Raw genomic sequence first — 16,822 nt, forward strand, 5'->3', positions numbered from 1 at the left:
CTCTATAGGCGGAACGCAGGGCCGCGTTGGCGAAGGCCTTTTGGCGAAGGCCTTTTTTCGTTTCAGTCCGAACGAGACAAGAGGAGACCGGATGATTTGGAGCACAAGGTCCCGTCTGAAGCATTCTGTCCGTCACAGACGATGACGGAGAGCAGAACGTACTACGAAGGGACAGGCGCACCTCTCTCTGGTGATTGACTCGGATGGGAACCCCGTAGGCAGCACTCCCGCAGCCTCCGTATGGCCCACAACACCGCAACGAGCCACATGGCGACATCAAACCAGATAGCCAGCGCATTGCGGGGGACTTGTATGGCGTACTCCTTGTTCTGGAGCGAGGGGACAGACTGGGGCGAGATATGGAGATGATATTGGACCAGCGAATCAGATGGTCCTCCGTTCTGCGCAGGGGCTCATGGCTATTTTACCACGTCTACGACTGGAGCAAAAGAGACGATGCAAAAACGACAGGCGAGCCACGGTCAGCGACCCTACGATGTATGTCAAGCATATCCACAGCATCCCACGATCTGAACGAGTCCACTATACCCACATTTGTCTGATGCATTCTTCTTACGACATCGTTCAGGCTACTCCGCAGATGCCAACACGGCCACGGTCATCTTCATCAAATCCCCACGATTCCCACCACGAGCCACGCTAACGAGACGAGCGTTATCAGCAGACAATTAGTTGGTGGCGAGGCTAAGACGCAGACTGGCGACTCCACGAGTAGACTGGGAAACGGTCCAACTATCGCTTCAAAGAGGGGAACGGCACACGACTCGCCACTAGCCCGGTTTAGGAAGGGAATCTACGAAGCAGCAACACGACGGCCCGACGTCACAGCGATACCCGGAACATATCACCAGGACACAGACGAAAAGGCGAGCGACGCGAGGGACCCTCTCGGCAGCTGATCGATGGCGAGAGAGACTCTTTTGAATGTCTCCCCTTGAGTGTTTATCTTGGACGTTGGAGCATTTTGTTGGCTGCGAGAAACTCATCTTGAATTTCCTCTTTGTCTTTTATCTTTCCATCCTCTTGTTTGTTCACACCCTCGTTTTTATCCTCATGGTGTGATCCGACTCGACTCTCTCCGGTCTCATCCACCCTTTTCTGTTTACACATATATCACCCAATCAAGACATCACACATACACACACACACACACAACATGACACAAGGAAAGTCATGGGAGGCGCTGGCCGCCCAGAAGCGTGAGCAGCTGGCGGCATCGCTGCCCAAGCAGTGGCTGGTGCCGGACGAGCTGCTGCCGCCGGCGGACCAGGACGACATCACGGGCTGGCCGGCGGCGTCAGGGTGGTTCACGCCCGAGGAGCTGCGCATCACCGAGTCGACGGCGTCGGAGCTGCTGCCGCAGCTGGCGTCGGGCGCGCTGACGAGCGTGGCGGTGACGCAGGCGTTTTGCAAGCGCGCCGTGGCCGCGCAGCAGCTGCTCAACTGCCTGGCGGAGACGTGCTTCGACCGCGCGCTGGCGGCGGCGGCGGCGCGCGACGCGCACCTGGCGCGCACGGGGCAGCCGGTGGGCCCGCTGCACGGGCTGCCGGTGTCGCTCAAGGACAACATCAACGTCAAGGGCCTGGACTCGACGGTGGGCTTCGCGTCGCACGTGGGCGACCCGGCGGCCGAGGACGCGGCGCTCGTGGCCGTGCTCGAGGCGGCCGGCGCCGTGCCCTACGTCAAGACCAACGTGCCGACGGCCATGATGATTGCCGAGACGGTCAACAACGTCTTTGGCCGCACCATCAACCCGCTGCACCGCGGCGTCACGCCCGGCGGCTCCTCCGGCGGCGAGTCGGCGCTCATCACCTTTGGCGGCAGCTGCCTGGGCGTCGGCTCCGACATTGGCGGCTCGCTGCGCATCCCCGCCGCCTGCACGGGCCTCTTCACGCTGCGCGCGTCCGGCGGCCGCTTCCCCGTGCGCAACTGCCGCTCCGGCATGCCCGGCCAGGAGGCCGTCATGTCCGTCAACGGCCCGCTGGCGCGCACGCTCGACGACATCGAGGCGTACACGCGCGCCGTGCTCGGCGGCCGGCCCTGGCTGCTCGACAGCAAGTGCCTGCCCATCCCCTGGCGCGCCGCGGCCGCCGTCGACGTGCCCAAGACGCTGACCATTGGCGTGCTGTGGCACGACGGCGTCGTGCGGCCCACGCCGCCCGTCGCGCGCGCCCTGAAGCTGGCCGTTGCGCGCCTGGCCGCCGCCGGCCACACGCTGGTCGACTGGGACCCCGTGGACCAGGCCGAGGGCGCGCGGCTGCTGTCGCGCATGTTTGTCGCCGACGGCGGCAAGACCATCCAGTACGAGCTGGACCGCACGGGCGAGCCGCTGCGGCCCGAGATGGCCATGTACGGCGCCGCCACGGAGCTGGGCACCGCCGACATGTGGAAGCTGCACATGGAGCGTACCGCGTACCAGGGCAGGTACCTCGACCGCTGGAACGCGGCCGGCCTCGACGCCATCCTGTGCCCGACCATCCCGTTCAACACGGTCAAGCACGGCGCCTTTGAGCACGTCGGCTACACCGGCGTCTACAACGTGCTCGACTACGCCTGCATGTCCTTCCCCACCGGCCTGCTCGTCGACAAGGTCATTGACCAGCCCGTGGACCCGTCGAGCGCGGCGTACGCGCCGCTCAGCGAGGCGGACCAGAAGGTCGCCGCGGGCTACGACGCCGACACGATGCACGGCTTGCCCATCAGCCTGCAGCTGGTGGCGCGGCGGCTGGAGGAGGAGAAGGTCATTGGCATGTGCCGCCGCGTGCTGGCCGCCATCGCGGAGCCGACTGTCAACGGCGTGCACGCATAGCGGTTGAGGGGTTGAGGCGTGTGTCGTTGCACGTCTGTCACTCGGCCGCCATTGCATCGGTGCGGACTTTGGTTGTGTATATAGAGGAGGTCATGACGTAGATTCGAATGCAAGCACGACGTACATAGTAGACATTGTGCATGTATACCGTTTTGGTGACTTGTCTTATGAGACACGGTCCAAAGTGAAATGATTGCAGATTATATTTAACACCATATTGCGGTATCCTGCGGCACTATTTCTTTCTAAATTTTTGATCGTTTTACATTTGGACTTGACATCTTACGCCCCCCACACATAGCCTACTTCTGCTTGCCGTCCAAATCCGCAAAGTACGTGTATCCCGCATCCGAGTCGTCGTTGAAGCGCTTCTTGCGGTCCAGCCGGTCAATCTCCTGGATGTCCTCGGGGTGCAGCCGGAAGTCGCCGCCGAGGTTCTGCTTGATGCGTTCGGCCGTCTTGGACTTGGGGATCACGACGTGGCCGTGGCCAATGCCCCAGGCCAGCGCCGTCTGCGCGCTCGTCTTGTCGTACTTGGCGCCGATGCGCTTGAGCGTCGGGTCGTCGAGCAGGCGCTCGGCGTGCGCCCCGTACGTGTCGTTCTGGTTGCCAAACGGCGAGTACTGCGTGATGGTGATGCCGAGGCCGCGGTTGTAGATGGCAAAGTCGGTCTGCTGCAGCCACGGGTGCATCTCCATCTGGTGCACGGCGGGCACGACGGCCGTGTGGGCCAGCAGGCGGTCGAGCTCGGCGCGGCTGAAGTTGCAGACGCCAATGGCGCGCGTCTTGCCCTGCGGACCAACCAATTTCTCCATGGCATGGTACGTGTCGACAAAGTCGACGTCGCCCGTCTGCGTCTTGGCCCCGGGCAGCTGGGCCGCCGGCCAGTGCATGAGGTACAGATCCACATAGTCCAGCTGCAGCTTCTTGAGCGACGCGTCCAGGGCCGGCTCGACGTCCGCGGGCTTCATGTCGGCGCGCCACAGCTTCGTCGTGATGAACAGCTCCTCGCGCGGCACCTTGCTGCGCTGGATCGCACGCCCCACGGCCTCCTCGGTGCCGTAGATGGCGGCCGTGTCAATGTGGCGGTAGCCCTCCTGGAGCGCGGTCAAGACGGCCTCCTCCTGCGCGTCCTTGTCGTTCCACGTGCCCAAGCCGAGGGCCGGGATCTTGGCGCCGGTGTTGAGAGTGAAGACGGAATGCATGGTGTAGTGCGCGGTGGAATGGGAGCGGCAGTTGTTGTGGAAATGAATATAGTGCAGTGTTTAACGAATTCGAGGTTTTGTTACTTGATTGAGACAGAAGACTCAATTGAGGGACAGCAGATCGTTCTCATATATCTTGCCATATCGATGATGTCAGTCGTTTCGTATTTTCTCTGACAGCTCTAGAGCTTCCACCCGTCCAAACCGTTGTAAGTGAGTCCAGTAAATTGTGGTCCCTTTGTCTTAGCTTAGCATCGACGACGTAATCGACGGAGCGATTGGACAAACATCGCCTCCGGAAGTACCTCGATGCCAAATGCGCTAGCATCGGTCTCTAGCCGATCAGTGCATATACCAGGATGTAATCGCACTGGGCCTCCCTACGTATGAATCGTCTCCCTGTCACGGACAATACATCCCTAAACATGTCTATCAAAGCACACAACGGAGCTTAGCAATCACCAATCAACTGTGACCACAGGGACTATCCCCCGCCAAGCCCGGTAATTAGGCCCCGGTCCTGCAGCCACCTCCGGCGCCAATGCCGGGAATCGGAGGTTTCCACACGCTTTTCGGTCGCGCATTAATATAGCAGTTATGTGTACATGGTCCGCTGCCCATTATGCAGGCCCTCCGTCGTCTGCATAACCTTTCCGATACGACTCCAACTGGAGTTCGCGGTAATAGTCTCTCAACTCTGCGTCTTCCCGCTCCTGTTCGCGCCGGTTCCATTCAATCATGTATTCATTGTACTCGTCTTCATTGTCAAACTCGAGCATGTCATCCGGGGTGGACCAGATCTGCTTGGGCGGCTCGCTCTTTGTGATGTCAACCACCCATCCACGGCTGCTCAGTTGTCCTACGATGGAGTCCCTGTGCGTCTGCCAGCGATCTTTGGTAGGGTCGTTCGATTCGACTCTCGGGTCGTCGTCCCCTGAATACTCTGCCTCGTCCTCGGTGTCGTCATCTGAGTCGCAGCCGATCAGGTGTAGGTGGACTGTGACTTTGCTCAGGGACGACAACTCCTTAAGCTGTGTGTGGATGAGATCCAGACCCTGCGTGACGAGGCGCGTATCAGGGGAGAACAAATTGCTGAGCCCAAAGTCCAGCGATAGCCCGAGTGTGGTGATGCCGGGGCATGCACGTTGTAGGAAGTATATCTCATCGAGGTGCAGTATCTCTTCATAACGCCAGGAGTGGTCTGGCTGTCTGTGGCTTATTCGCATATAATTGGGGAAGTCAACGACGACGTGACGAAGCAGATGAGCTTGATTCCCAACCTGCTCAACAAACGTGACGAGACAGTTCACAAACCGATAGTGATTGTCGGAATAGAGAAGCGAGATGGCTTCACTGTGTATGCGCTTGTTGGCACGGAGGACGGTAGGGTCGAGGTGGATTCTTTCGTCTGTGCACACCCGGTCCCCTTTGACACGGTTGGATGCATCATGGAAAGTTATTGTCCCGCGGTGAACGAGCAGTTCTGAGTAGATCTGAAGCCTGATCTCGACGGGGAGATGAAAGAAATCCATTATTTCGAAGTGGGAATGACAGTGGCATGGGTAGAAAGTCGCGTAATAATCACCGACGTCTACCAGGGCTGAGTAAACGGGTTTTGAGGACGTCAAGCAGCCGAAGAAAAATGGATCCCTGTACTTATATGGCCCTCAACGTATATGGCCCGGCAGCCCTTCGCAAACGCTGCATGTGGGCAGCGTCCTGGTAAAGGTTGCATCCATAAGCTTGAAGAGCGCCACGACATTTTTTAGAACATCCAATGAAAACGCGACACGCACATTATATTGTTGGGCATCAAGTATATTAAATTGTGAGCCATTGTGCCCGGGGAGTCAAACCTAACGTCTCTGGAACCTTGTAACCAACAAGTGTTTGCAGTAGTATCGGGAAGCAAGAGAAGACACCTTTGTTAGTGGGTCCTCCGGCAGGCTGAAGTTCCAAGACGGACAAAAAGCCAGCACAACGGAAAGGTCGAGTTGTCATGTTTCGGTCAAGTGCGGTGAAAACTAACATGGCGATGATGAAGATGGCGATGGTTATGACGAAAAAGCACCTGAACTTCCTCTAAATCTGTAAAACGAAAGAAAAGAGATGAGAGGGAAAACGGTTGACTAATGACAAAGCATGTCGAAGAAATACATTGGATTCATTTTCTTCTTCTTTCTAGCTATCCCGGTCTTCACTGCATTTCTTTGCAGACGTACGGTGTGCGTCTAACAAGGTAATAGACGTCGTCTCCATGTCTTGAGCCTTCAGACTTGTTAGAGCGTAATTACGGCGCATTTATTGTGCAAGAGGTGCGAGACACTGTGCCCGTAAAGTGAATAACAAATTATCTCCGGAGCGGAATCGGTCGACTTTTATCCCCGATGTTGACGTACACCGTATAAAAGTATATAAACCGAGACAGGTCGACGATGCAAACAATTTCAACATTTGATTTAATAAGCTCAGCATTATTACTTTTTTCGTTGCGTTTTCATTGATTCGTCACTCATCACTTTTGGAAAAATGCTCTTCACACAGCACGCAGGCATTGGCGCGGCCGCCACGATCCCGGTGCCGGATGCTCAGCCGATTGTGGTCTACAGCCCTCTCATTCTCAAGACACCCAACCGCCGTGTCGACCTGCAGCTGCGTGTCACTGCGCCGGCTTCTGTGGAGAAGACCAACAATGGCAAAGGGCTTCCCATCCTCCTTTTGTCTCACGGCCACGGCCGCAGCGACTGGCTGTCGTCGCAGCAGGGCTACGCGCCGCTTGTCGAGTTTTATGCCGGCCACGGCTTTGTGGTGCTGCAGCCGACGCACCTCAGCTCCAGGGCTCTCGGCCTGGAGCTGAACGGCGACTCCATCCGCGAGCTGTTTCTCGAGTCGCGCGTCCAGGACATGTCGACCCTGCTGGACCGGCTCGACGAGATCGAGGATGCGGTGCCTTTTCTGCAGCGCGGCCAGCTCGACCGAGCACGCGTCGCCGTGGCCGGTCACTCGCTCGGCGGCATCACGGCCAGCGTGCTCCTGGGCGCCGTCAACACAGACCCGCGCGACGGGCACGTGACAAACGCTGTGGACACGCGCATCAAGGCAGGCGCCATCATTGGCGGCCCAGGCAGTGCGGGCACGAACCTGTCGGACCTCTCGGACAACGGCAAGATCATGCTGCCGCTGTACGACCCGGAATTTTCCACGATGGCGACGCCCGCCCTCGTGGCGTGGGGCGACGAGGACGTCGGTCCGCACCTGACGGTGCGCGGCGCCGACTGGCACAACGATCCCTACATGCTGGCGCCGGCGCCCAAGGTGTCGCTCACAATCAAGGGCGGCAAGCACGGGTTCGGCGGCATCAGCGGGTGGGATGCAGGGGAGACGCAGGACGGCAGTCCCGAGCGGCTGGGCGCCGTGCAGCGTCTGACGTGGGCCTATCTGTGGAGCCAGCTGTACCCGGAGGACAGGGCCTGGGCAGAGGCGAGCGCGGCGCTGCAGGGGCTGGCGGATCTGGGCAGTGTTGAGAGCAAGTAGGCGAGCAGGCGATGATGGGAAGATTGGCACAAAATTAGGACAGTCCATACTAGCTGTGCATCCGATTAGTTGTTGTGGAATCTGGCTAGTTTGCATATATTCAAATCGTTGCCTATTTCTATACACGAACGTGTGGTGCCATACACCGGCATCGTACCTATTGTTCCGTAGTGTTTTGTGAACGATTGAGGATTTCAAGCAGCCGAGGAGAAATGGGTCTCTTGTCAAAAGTCATATAAATCGAACGTCGTATTTTATATTATATTTATAAAACATCATTATGGTGTTTGTGGACAGCCCAGCCAAAGACTTAGTCAGGCACGAATCCCTCCCACTAGTCATGGATCGTGTGCCCAGACAATTTTACCTATCAGCATCTAGTAGGTAGAATCTTCCTGGGGCAAAACATGACCTCCTTGAGCTCCTTGCCCTGGGCCGGCGTGGTGGCCTTGCCATTGGCCTATAACGCCGTCGTATCGGCAGCGTCGGCCATCTCCGTCGGCAGCTAAGTCGTCTTGTGGTCCACAATCGTGGCTCTGCGGCACCCGATGATGACTTCAGGGTCATCGCGTGTCAGTGTTGGGCCGTCATGGCATGCCAGCGTTGCCAAGTACGCGTTAGCACGACCATCCCGTGCGTCCGGCGCTCGTCGACGGTCAGCATGCTGACCACGAAGTAGGCCAGGTCGTGGAAGGCGGTGCCGATATGGGCAACCTGCCAGTCCAGGAAGAGGACCTCCTTGTCGTCCCCTCTGAGAGGTGTTGCCGCTGTGCGGGTCGCCGTAAGACATACCTGTATTTAAGAGAGTGGGCTATTGCTTCTCGAAAATCCTCTCTGCTCGGATTTTCCTTTTATATGACGCCTGGTGCCAGTACATCTGATATGGATTGGTGAGGTCGGAGAGATCAAGGAGCACGCTGCTTTCCCAGTTGCGTCTAAGGGGGGCGGGCGCCATGTGAAAGCCGGCAAGGTGAAAGAAATTCACCGTTTCCTGGACCTTGGCCAGTTCATTCTCTCCTGCTTTAACGTACTCGTAGACGATGGCTATGTGCTCTGTCTCATCGCTTCCGTAGTCCACTCTCCGTGTCAGTTTGCGCTCCACGTAAACGGGCGGCGGCCGTATCGGCCCAGGCAGGTCCCTAAGCATGCTGCCGCGGAGCGAGATCCAGCCATAACATTTACGCAGGCGAGGGACCGAGGTAATGGGCCGAAGCTCCATGTCGATCTCGGCCGCGTGCTTTATCAGCATGTCCGGGTTCTGGTGCATCTCCGTTGAGAAGGATCGAACGTTGTCGACAGCATCTACCCACTCCTGGGGGTTCGCGTACACCATAACCGGCTGTCCTACGACGCTGCCCTTGTCGATTGCTGCTTCCATCATTTGTAGCAGGGCAGCATTTCGGCATTCGCGTTCGAGGGCAAAAGCGCCTTCTCCAAAGTCGGGCCTTTTCCCGTCCCAAAACTATTTATGTTTAGTATTGAAGATTAAAAAAGCCCGAAATAAGAACAAGGAAACAAAGCGAGCTGTCGTACGTACCAGCTTTAATGCAAATGGGCCCTTGTCACCAAACTTTACTTTCCAACAGTAGCCGTCCCGCCCACCACCGAGGCGTTCAAGCCAGGAGATGCTGTCAATGTCAAACGGACATTTCCGGAGCTGCGGCTTCCCTAGATCGTCGAGGTCGCAACGAGGAAGACCCACCATGACCGCGTCGTTGAGGTAAGGCCATTTGAGAGCAGCATGCTTGAGTTTTCTTTCGACGATTGTCGCCATGTATGACGGGCAGCGAGTGAGATGTCCTTCGGGGTTTCGTTGAAGTTGACAGGAAGTCATTTAGCACCTTACCATGGTCATCTGTTAATGACGAAGACAACTGTGTCGGGTAATAGGACCAGAACAAAATGTTCGCGGTCTCCGCTGTGGCTGGACTTGGGTGGCTTGGAACACGTGGGTAGCCACCTTTTCCCAGGTGTGTTTTCGCCCCTAAATGGGCAGTGCAACTCGAATCCGTCACTATTAACCTATTAGAGCACAAATCGACCTCGTTCTTCCCATAAAAGCTTGTGGCATCCTGGCGAGTAGGGACAACAAGAACCTACGAGCGCAGAAGCGGCCGGCAGATCACTTTGAAGTTTCAGCGTAACAGAACAACTCAGAGTCAACTGAATGATTTGAATGAAAGGTATGCTGATGGAAAGTGGGAGCGGCCAGAGCTATGGCTACGTAGCGGGGTAAAAAGGTATCCCACCCCAAGGCAATTCCGTGATAAATCCTGACCTATCGATGGTGCGTGAAAACCAAGCCGTTAACTGACGATAGGTGGTGCTTAGATTGTTCGTTATGTTGCGATGCAGCCTTCCGTATCTCCCTCCGCAGTGAGATAAATTCCATCCAAAAGTTGATAAAAGAGTAGGATGAAAAAGAAAAGGGCGGAAAGTAAGACGAAATTCGAAATTCACTGCCACGGACAAAGCGTCGATGTCAGAAGGAGTATGGATCACACGATACATCACATGCTCTTCACATTAAAGCTAGCAACATTCTACAGACCACAATAATCATCACCAACCAGCCCGTATTCTATGTTCGACAGCAGATTATTACACAAGCGTGTATGTTCCTATTTGAGCACCTCTCCATAGACCAAATTCAGCATACACCATAAACAAATAAACAGCATCTGTGCTTTCACATAGAGCGAGCGGCATCCACTATTGTTTAACGTTTCTATTTTCTTTTCTTGCCATTTTCTATGAGTAGCGATCGAAATACATCATCTCTGCAGGGCCTCCCTTCTTTGTCGTGTTATCGTCCCACCGTCCCTCTCTTACGCCAGGTTCTGCTCGATGAGGACGCCCACGGTGTCGAGCGGGTCGTGGAACTTCACGCCAAAGTCCCGGGTCGCCCGCGTCGTGTCCGCTGTGGCTGGGTTCGAGAACGCTCCCGGGCCCGTCAGCTTCAGCGGGAACGACGGGTACTTTTCCTTGATATAGGCCGCAAGTTCCTCCCACGTCACCCGCGGCCCGAGGTCCACCACCTCCGTCACCGTATACCGGCCCTTGCCCTCCAGCCGCTCGCTGGGCACCGTAATCGCGGCCACGTGGGTGGCCGACACATCCCGCACGTCCACCAGCGCACTCGGCACGAACGGCTCCGGCGACTGCAGCGACCCCAGATAGAGCTTGTTCACGCCGTGCGGGGCATCCGTGGCCAGTTGCGAGCGGTCGTGGCCTATGACAAAGAACGGGTGAATCGTGACAATCTCGGGAATCTTCTCGCCGTTTTTGGCAGCGGCGTCCACGTAGTCCAGCGTCGCGCGGTGCGCCAAGATCTTGGAGATTTGGTACTTTGTGAATTCGGCGTTGCCGTCGTCCGGAATGGGCGCATCCAGATCAACCTGCAGCGACCGGTTGACGCCCTCCTTCGCCTCGTAGCCGGGGCGCGACAACCAGTCGAGCGGCAACAGGGCGACCGCCGACGAGGTAATGATGACGCGCTTCACAGTCTGCGCCGCTGTCGCGGCTTCAAGAAGGGCGACCGTGCTGTTGACGGCCGGGTTGATGTAGCCCTCGTGCAGGTCCAGGCCGGGCTGGGCCAGGGGGGACGCAACGTGCACAATGTAGTCGACGCCGCCCGACAGCGCTTTCTCCAGGGCCGCCTTGTTGCTGAGGTCGGGCACCACAAGGACCTCGAGGCGGTCGCCGGCGTCGGCGTGGCGCGCCTTGGTGAGTGCAACCTGCTCCTCTTTGCGAACAGTCACACGAACGCGGTAGCCCTTGGCAAGTGCATCATGGAGCACCTCGGCGCCGATAAAGCCGGTCGTGCCGGTAATGAGGACGAAAGGAGTCGACATGGTGGGAGGATGTGGACAATTTAAAGTAGCTGCTGGAAGTAGTTGCTAGTAGTCGGTCGTCCTGGGATATAGTTATAATTGCTTGAAGACTGTTAAAGCTATGAGAATGAGAGGGCCAGACACGAACAGCAACTCGTCAGCATCGAGGACCTGCTCGTCTCTATATACGTGGTCCATTCTTGCCGCGACGAGCACGCCTTGCAGCTTTTCTAATCAAGAACAACCACACCAAATCCAATTGCCTGATTGACAATCAAATTCCATCAGCCTCTCTACAAAGAGATTACGGAACGGAGACAACATAACGTGCTTAGCGTAATCGCTCAGGTAAGGCAAATGGACTGACGCAATAGCCTATTGGATGTGTATGTGGGCGCCGTGTAAGGGCGTTGCTGCCGCTTACCAAAGCGCGTCTTTGAAGCAAACGTACGAATGTATTAGTGAACAAATTGCGCATTCCGTTCCACCAACAGCAGAAGCTCGGCGAACCCCGCTTTTTTACATTTGTCAACCTCTCTCTCGACCAACCAGAGAACACACAGACTGACAAATTCATGGGTCACCTCCCTCGCTCTCTCGAAACTTTGCCCAAAAAGGCCACACAACAGGTGGAATGACGACAAGCTGCATCCGTCTCCGTTTCCAATTTGTCGTGCCATTGGACTACGGGGTTTCGTTTACAACGTGTTCTTTTCAAGACCTGCTGTAGGCAAACGATGCGTGACGTATTACGGCGTGCACATCCATTTTTTGTCAAAATGGAAGTAAGATCGGGATGAATCATTATGTTACACATAAATAAGAATTAAAATAAAATAAAGATGGAAGTAATGATTATCAAAAGACGGCCTTCCTTATTTCCTTATTCTAAAAAACTCCAGGAATTTTACCGTCGTGGCAGAAAACAACACCTACCGGCATACACCGGACCACAATCGGCGCTAGATAACGTGGGACCTTAGCACTCTCTTTGTCTTGGTCGTGCTCTACTCTATCTGCTGCCGCTTGAGATACTGTCGCCGTTGCTTTTGACCACTTGAATCTAAGGATGTAGCTGCCATATTTAGGCTCAATTTCCCCAGCCGCTACTTTTAACATATTGATAGCTGTGTAAGCCCACTCTTCCCCCTTCCTTTCAAAACGAATCGAAGGCCATCTACATCCCACCTAGAGACGGAGAGGGGTCAGAGAGTGAGCTTCCGACTACATTTTCCAATGTTACATACCGCTTTCGATTCTGCTATACTCTCGGCCGCCATATTCTCCACAACCCTGCAGCCTGAAGACCCTCTTCCTGCTGGAGACATCTGTAGAGTCCATGCAAGTCGCATTCTGTAAATCATAAAGACCTCACTACTTCCAAAGACAAAGCTAAGTCCTGCATTTTAATAAATGAAAAACTATTGCCATACTAGCTCCGCTCGCTGCTACCAGGTGCCAATTATTGTGACACGATTGGTCCCGTGTCTGTGTGCACCGCCGTATACGCTAGCTGCATGCTTGTTCTCGCTGCCCCGCAGATAGCCGCCCGCCGTGGGCTAGTGGCCCAAGCAGTGATGATCTAGACCCATCTGATGAAATCCGTCAAGACCTCCTCACAGCATGAATTCCGTGATTGCTGTAACGGTATATATTATGGCGTCATCACTTTTCATATGCATTTCGTCTTATTACCACTTGGAACCATCCACCAGCACTTCTGTCCGCTGCTTGTTGGGCCGCTCGTGCATAACCCGTCGTTGTATTTGTGTAAACGGCCAACACGGGCCACTCCTTTTTGGTTTAGGGCGACGAGAACTTACACATCGCCTTGCTCATTTCAGCGCAGCGAGGGCCATTGCCCCAAGCGAGGATGTTCGTACGCATCTACACCCTCCGTACAAGCGAGGATGTTCGTACGCATCTGCACCCTCCGTAAATGAGACGCTCATCGACTTCATCCATGGCATATTTCTGCAGATTCCCCTCGCTGCCCTCGAGCCAAGCGATGCAAACACGGGGCGATATGGTCGTCATTGTCCACTCCGTAGACGACATTGTCTACGCCCGCGATGGCCGTGTCAGTTACCAACCATGAGAAAGCGGGACACACTGTCTGGCGCCATTGTGATCCGGTATATGCCGGTAGGTGTTGCTTTCTGCCACGACGGCAAAGTTTGGTCTAGAACGCGTCTACAGGAGGATCGTACTTTGTTTAGAGCGCCCAGAGCTCCCGCTTGTACTTGTCCATGTGGCCTCACAGAATGAGGGCCACTCTCTTTCAATGAGCAATCGACGTGACTGGTAATCGACTCAAACTGTGGTGCCAAGTTCAGCAGAAGCTGGACTCCAATGGCCTAGACTCTCCAAGTCGTTCAGAGCAGTGCACGTGGGACCCAGACAGAAGCGCATAATAAGAGCGGTGCATTGAGACGGATTGAAGGTCGTTGTTCAACAAGGGATCGTGTCGAGGCAAGCTGAGTTGGATCATAGTGCTGTGGCTGACAATTTGTCCGCGAGCACTGGGCCGCTCTCCCCAGCCTCATCTTCATCGTCTGAATCTGTATTGGCAAACCATTCATGACCCCATATGTTTCTTTCGTCTTGTGACCATCCATTCGCGCGTAGCCAGGTGAAGATGTTCCGCGTTGCGTTTTCGGATATAACCTCCTTTGACTGATCTATCTCTTTGTGGGAAATGCATTTCTCAGAGACGCCAATGCTATGGTCTTTTTTACGGCTACGTCTTTGGTCTATTTCAAAACTCACCCAAGAGGGGGGAATTCTCAGATGCGCGCGAAACTGTAGCCAAGAGATCCATTTCCCCCTAAATCGCAGCCCAGCTTCATCCCGCGTCATCCAGTTGAAACCTTGGTAATGAAGCTTGTGGTGTCTGCACTTGGCGTGGGCCCGCACTTCAAGGTCGACATCTTCTAGCTTCGTTGCACCAAATGGTTTCCATTGTACCACGGGAAGTCGCGTGTGGCCATCTGACTGGCAAAGGAACAGTATACGGCACTCATCCGCGCGGGTGATATGTGTGGTGAGCGGGCCGCAAGTGGGCAACTGAAGGAATGTCTGCGTCGTCCCCGACCACACAGCAGAATGAAGGTCGATGGGAATTTGTCCTCGGCGGGCTTCTTTGAGCAATGTCCCTTGCAAACCGAGAACTGTCGCGCCCAGCCATAAAAGCGAGACTTTGGGCGACCGGTCCATCAGCATACGGCCCAGCACAAGGGGATCGTGCCGGGCGAGACGATCGATGGCAGCCATTTCTCCTTGAAGCCAAGCAGAAACCGCATTGCAGGTGACGCTGGGCTCATAAAAGACGCTGAGCAGCATGGGGCGCACTCCTCGTGTGTGGCAACTCAGCATGATGAGTTTATCCAGGTCATGATCTCGCAAATGCCAGTCACGGCCAAGAGCGCCAGGGGTTCCGGTGTCCTGTGCGGCCGTCTGTGCGCGTGCATTCGTGTTCTCGGGCAGGGAAACAGGCAGCCGTAAGGGTTGACTCCGGCCCATAAAAGGAAACAAGAGAACGGCGGCAAGTGCAGCGTGGCTTTGGGCAAAGATGTCATGGCGATCGCAGAACTTTCGAAGAAAACGCATGGCATCCACAGAGGATGGCCCCGACGGAGAGGGGCGACGCGTCGAAGTAGCGAGGTTAGCTGCCAGCACCAATCGCTGACCGCCCTTACGATGGACGGACCAGGGGGCCACAAACGCCTCGCCATCAAACGTCATAGTAGCACGCCAGCCGTGATCTTCTGCCAAAACGGCAGACCACCACCGGGCCTCGTCGGAACTCGTCTCTCCAATATCCACAACGATGGCACCGTTTTCAGCCGGGCTCTCTTCCGGGCTGTTCTTCGCAACCATCTCCTCGTTATATGTGAGTGTACAAGGCCCAGGCATCACCTCAGCCCACCGGGCAGAGAGAATGTAGGACCACGCCAAGGCAAGGACACCGATGAAATTTCGGCTACCATAAAACCATTGTTGGTGGAGGCCGGCCGTCGATTCTTCGGTAATCAATGTGACCATGCTCTTCGACGCTACTTCGATCCGTGCTGGCAGCTGGAAGGACGGCAAGCGACGCCGGCAGCGCGACGCTGATGTGCCCCATGTCGAGTAGCCAGAAGCGTAGAGCCGCTTCTCGTTGGCAATTTTCTCGCACTTTATGCTTAAGTTCCGCGGGAAGGAGGGTTGCGTTTGGAGCACGTCTCGAAGATCCACGAAAGGAGGACTAGTTTGCTTGACGGCAGAGGCATGTAGTGCGGACCATAAGCAAAAGGCTTGGTCATACGTCATGCGGAAGTGTTCCTGGGAGATTCGGACTGCATCGCCTAGTTTTGAGTTAGTGTGTGCCCGTGGCAGGAATATCGCCTCCTATAGTTGATTGTTGCATGGTTTGCTCCTCACCCCTCATTGTGATGTGTTTATTCCGCCCGAGTAAGAAAGTAAAGATGATATGGAATGTGGCTAGGAGCGTTGCCGGTCCCTTCCGCGCAGATAAAAGTAGGCCGCGTTTTTGGGGGGGGGGGTTGATGAAGGTGTTCCACCCAGAGGCACTTAGCCTAAAGGGCTCGTTTGTGCATTGGTAGAATGCAATAATCCACGAACAAAGGGAATGAATTGAGTCGATTTGTATTGTCTTTCTTGTTGGTCTTGCGTCTGTTGGTCTTGGAGTTCTTGCCAGCTCCTCTAGGGGCAAATTCTCTACTAGAAAAGGACCCATTAACCAGCCACAGCATTCTTAACCAATGGTGCCGCTAACTTTGATTGGCCCACATTTCCTTTGAGATCATGTGGCTCCAAGCACCACGCGAGGGCAACAGCCACAAACATTAATAAAGTCAAGCCACTTTCATAATATCCGACATTTGTTAGTAATGCTAGCCTGTCAAATTGGTGTCAAAGAGGTATATGGAATTCTCATAAGTCCATAAAGCTTCATCTAGTTTTATCCCTGGGTCCGCGAGTATTATAAGGCAAAAATATGACGAACCATCTAAAGAATAAGCTCCAAGATGCGTGTGTCGAGCTCTCGATTCGCGCTTGTACTCCGTGACGGCGGATGGCGGCGCAAAACGGTCTATGAGTACCGGAAAAAGGACGACCAGCGCCGCGAGCTTCTCGCGGCCTTCTTATATTCGACGGGCGGCGGCCCGCCGCGCGGGTCTGACCTGCTGGAGCCTGCGGTATCGAAATAGTGGAACGGCCGAGCGCGGGATCTACCTGTGTGGCGGGTCTCAGATCTACCTGACCCACAGCCACAAGGTGAAGCGCTCTGCCCTTTGCAACTTGCTCGTACAAGTGTAAACTCTCTGTAAAGGGGAGTGCTCGCCTTATGTCTTTCGCTTTCAACCCGATCCAAGCAGTCCGCCCTAGGCAACCTCGCGGCTAACGTCTATGATCAA

At 55.5% G+C, this 16,822-nt stretch overlaps 7 protein-coding genes across 7 annotated transcripts; 2 read left to right on the forward strand and 5 right to left on the reverse strand.

Moving 5' to 3' along the window:
• Positions 1-1,177: 1,177 nt before the first annotated feature.
• Positions 1,178-2,830, forward strand: SPBR_04909 (amidase; the record flags this gene model as incomplete). The annotated part of the gene is made up of 1 exon (XM_040763186.1): positions 1,178-2,830. One exon carries the CDS (start codon positions 1,178-1,180, stop codon positions 2,828-2,830), a length of 1,653 nt encoding a protein of 550 aa, XP_040615523.1.
• Positions 2,831-3,132: 302 nt separating this feature from the next.
• On the reverse strand, positions 3,133-4,035 carry SPBR_05212 (alcohol dehydrogenase (NADP+); the record flags this gene model as incomplete). Its single annotated transcript, XM_040763489.1, has 1 exon — positions 3,133-4,035. One exon carries the CDS (start codon positions 4,033-4,035, stop codon positions 3,133-3,135), a length of 903 nt encoding a protein of 300 aa, XP_040615524.1.
• A 620-nt stretch (positions 4,036-4,655) lies between these two features.
• Positions 4,656-5,567, reverse strand: SPBR_05205 (uncharacterized protein; the record flags this gene model as incomplete). The annotated part of the gene is made up of 1 exon (XM_040763482.1): positions 4,656-5,567. One exon carries the CDS (start codon positions 5,565-5,567, stop codon positions 4,656-4,658), a length of 912 nt encoding a protein of 303 aa, XP_040615525.1.
• Positions 5,568-6,564: 997 nt separating this feature from the next.
• Positions 6,565-7,569, forward strand: SPBR_05160 (uncharacterized protein; the record flags this gene model as incomplete). Its single annotated transcript, XM_040763437.1, has 1 exon — positions 6,565-7,569. The coding sequence occupies one exon, from the start codon at positions 6,565-6,567 to the stop codon at positions 7,567-7,569; it is 1,005 nt and encodes a 334-aa protein (XP_040615526.1).
• A 573-nt stretch (positions 7,570-8,142) lies between these two features.
• Positions 8,143-9,274, reverse strand: SPBR_05108 (uncharacterized protein; the record flags this gene model as incomplete). Its single annotated transcript, XM_040763385.1, has 3 exons — positions 8,143-8,361; positions 8,555-9,031; positions 9,107-9,274. The coding sequence occupies 3 exons, from the start codon at positions 9,272-9,274 to the stop codon at positions 8,143-8,145; spliced, it is 864 nt and encodes a 287-aa protein (XP_040615527.1).
• Positions 9,275-10,397: 1,123 nt separating this feature from the next.
• SPBR_05151 (NAD dependent epimerase dehydratase family protein) lies at positions 10,398-11,423 on the reverse strand (the record flags this gene model as incomplete). The annotated part of the gene is made up of 1 exon (XM_040763428.1): positions 10,398-11,423. The coding sequence occupies one exon, from the start codon at positions 11,421-11,423 to the stop codon at positions 10,398-10,400; it is 1,026 nt and encodes a 341-aa protein (XP_040615528.1).
• Positions 11,424-14,617: 3,194 nt separating this feature from the next.
• On the reverse strand, positions 14,618-15,713 carry SPBR_05121 (uncharacterized protein; the record flags this gene model as incomplete). The annotated part of the gene is made up of 2 exons (XM_040763398.1): positions 14,618-14,715; positions 14,819-15,713. 2 exons carry the CDS (start codon positions 15,711-15,713, stop codon positions 14,618-14,620), a joined length of 993 nt encoding a protein of 330 aa, XP_040615529.1.
• Positions 15,714-16,822: the final 1,109 nt, after the last annotated feature.

This window comes from Sporothrix brasiliensis (genome assembly GCF_000820605.1).
Source record: "Sporothrix brasiliensis 5110 chromosome Unknown Cont21, whole genome shotgun sequence".
NCBI classification, from domain to species: Eukaryota; Fungi; Ascomycota; class Sordariomycetes; order Ophiostomatales; family Ophiostomataceae; genus Sporothrix; species Sporothrix brasiliensis.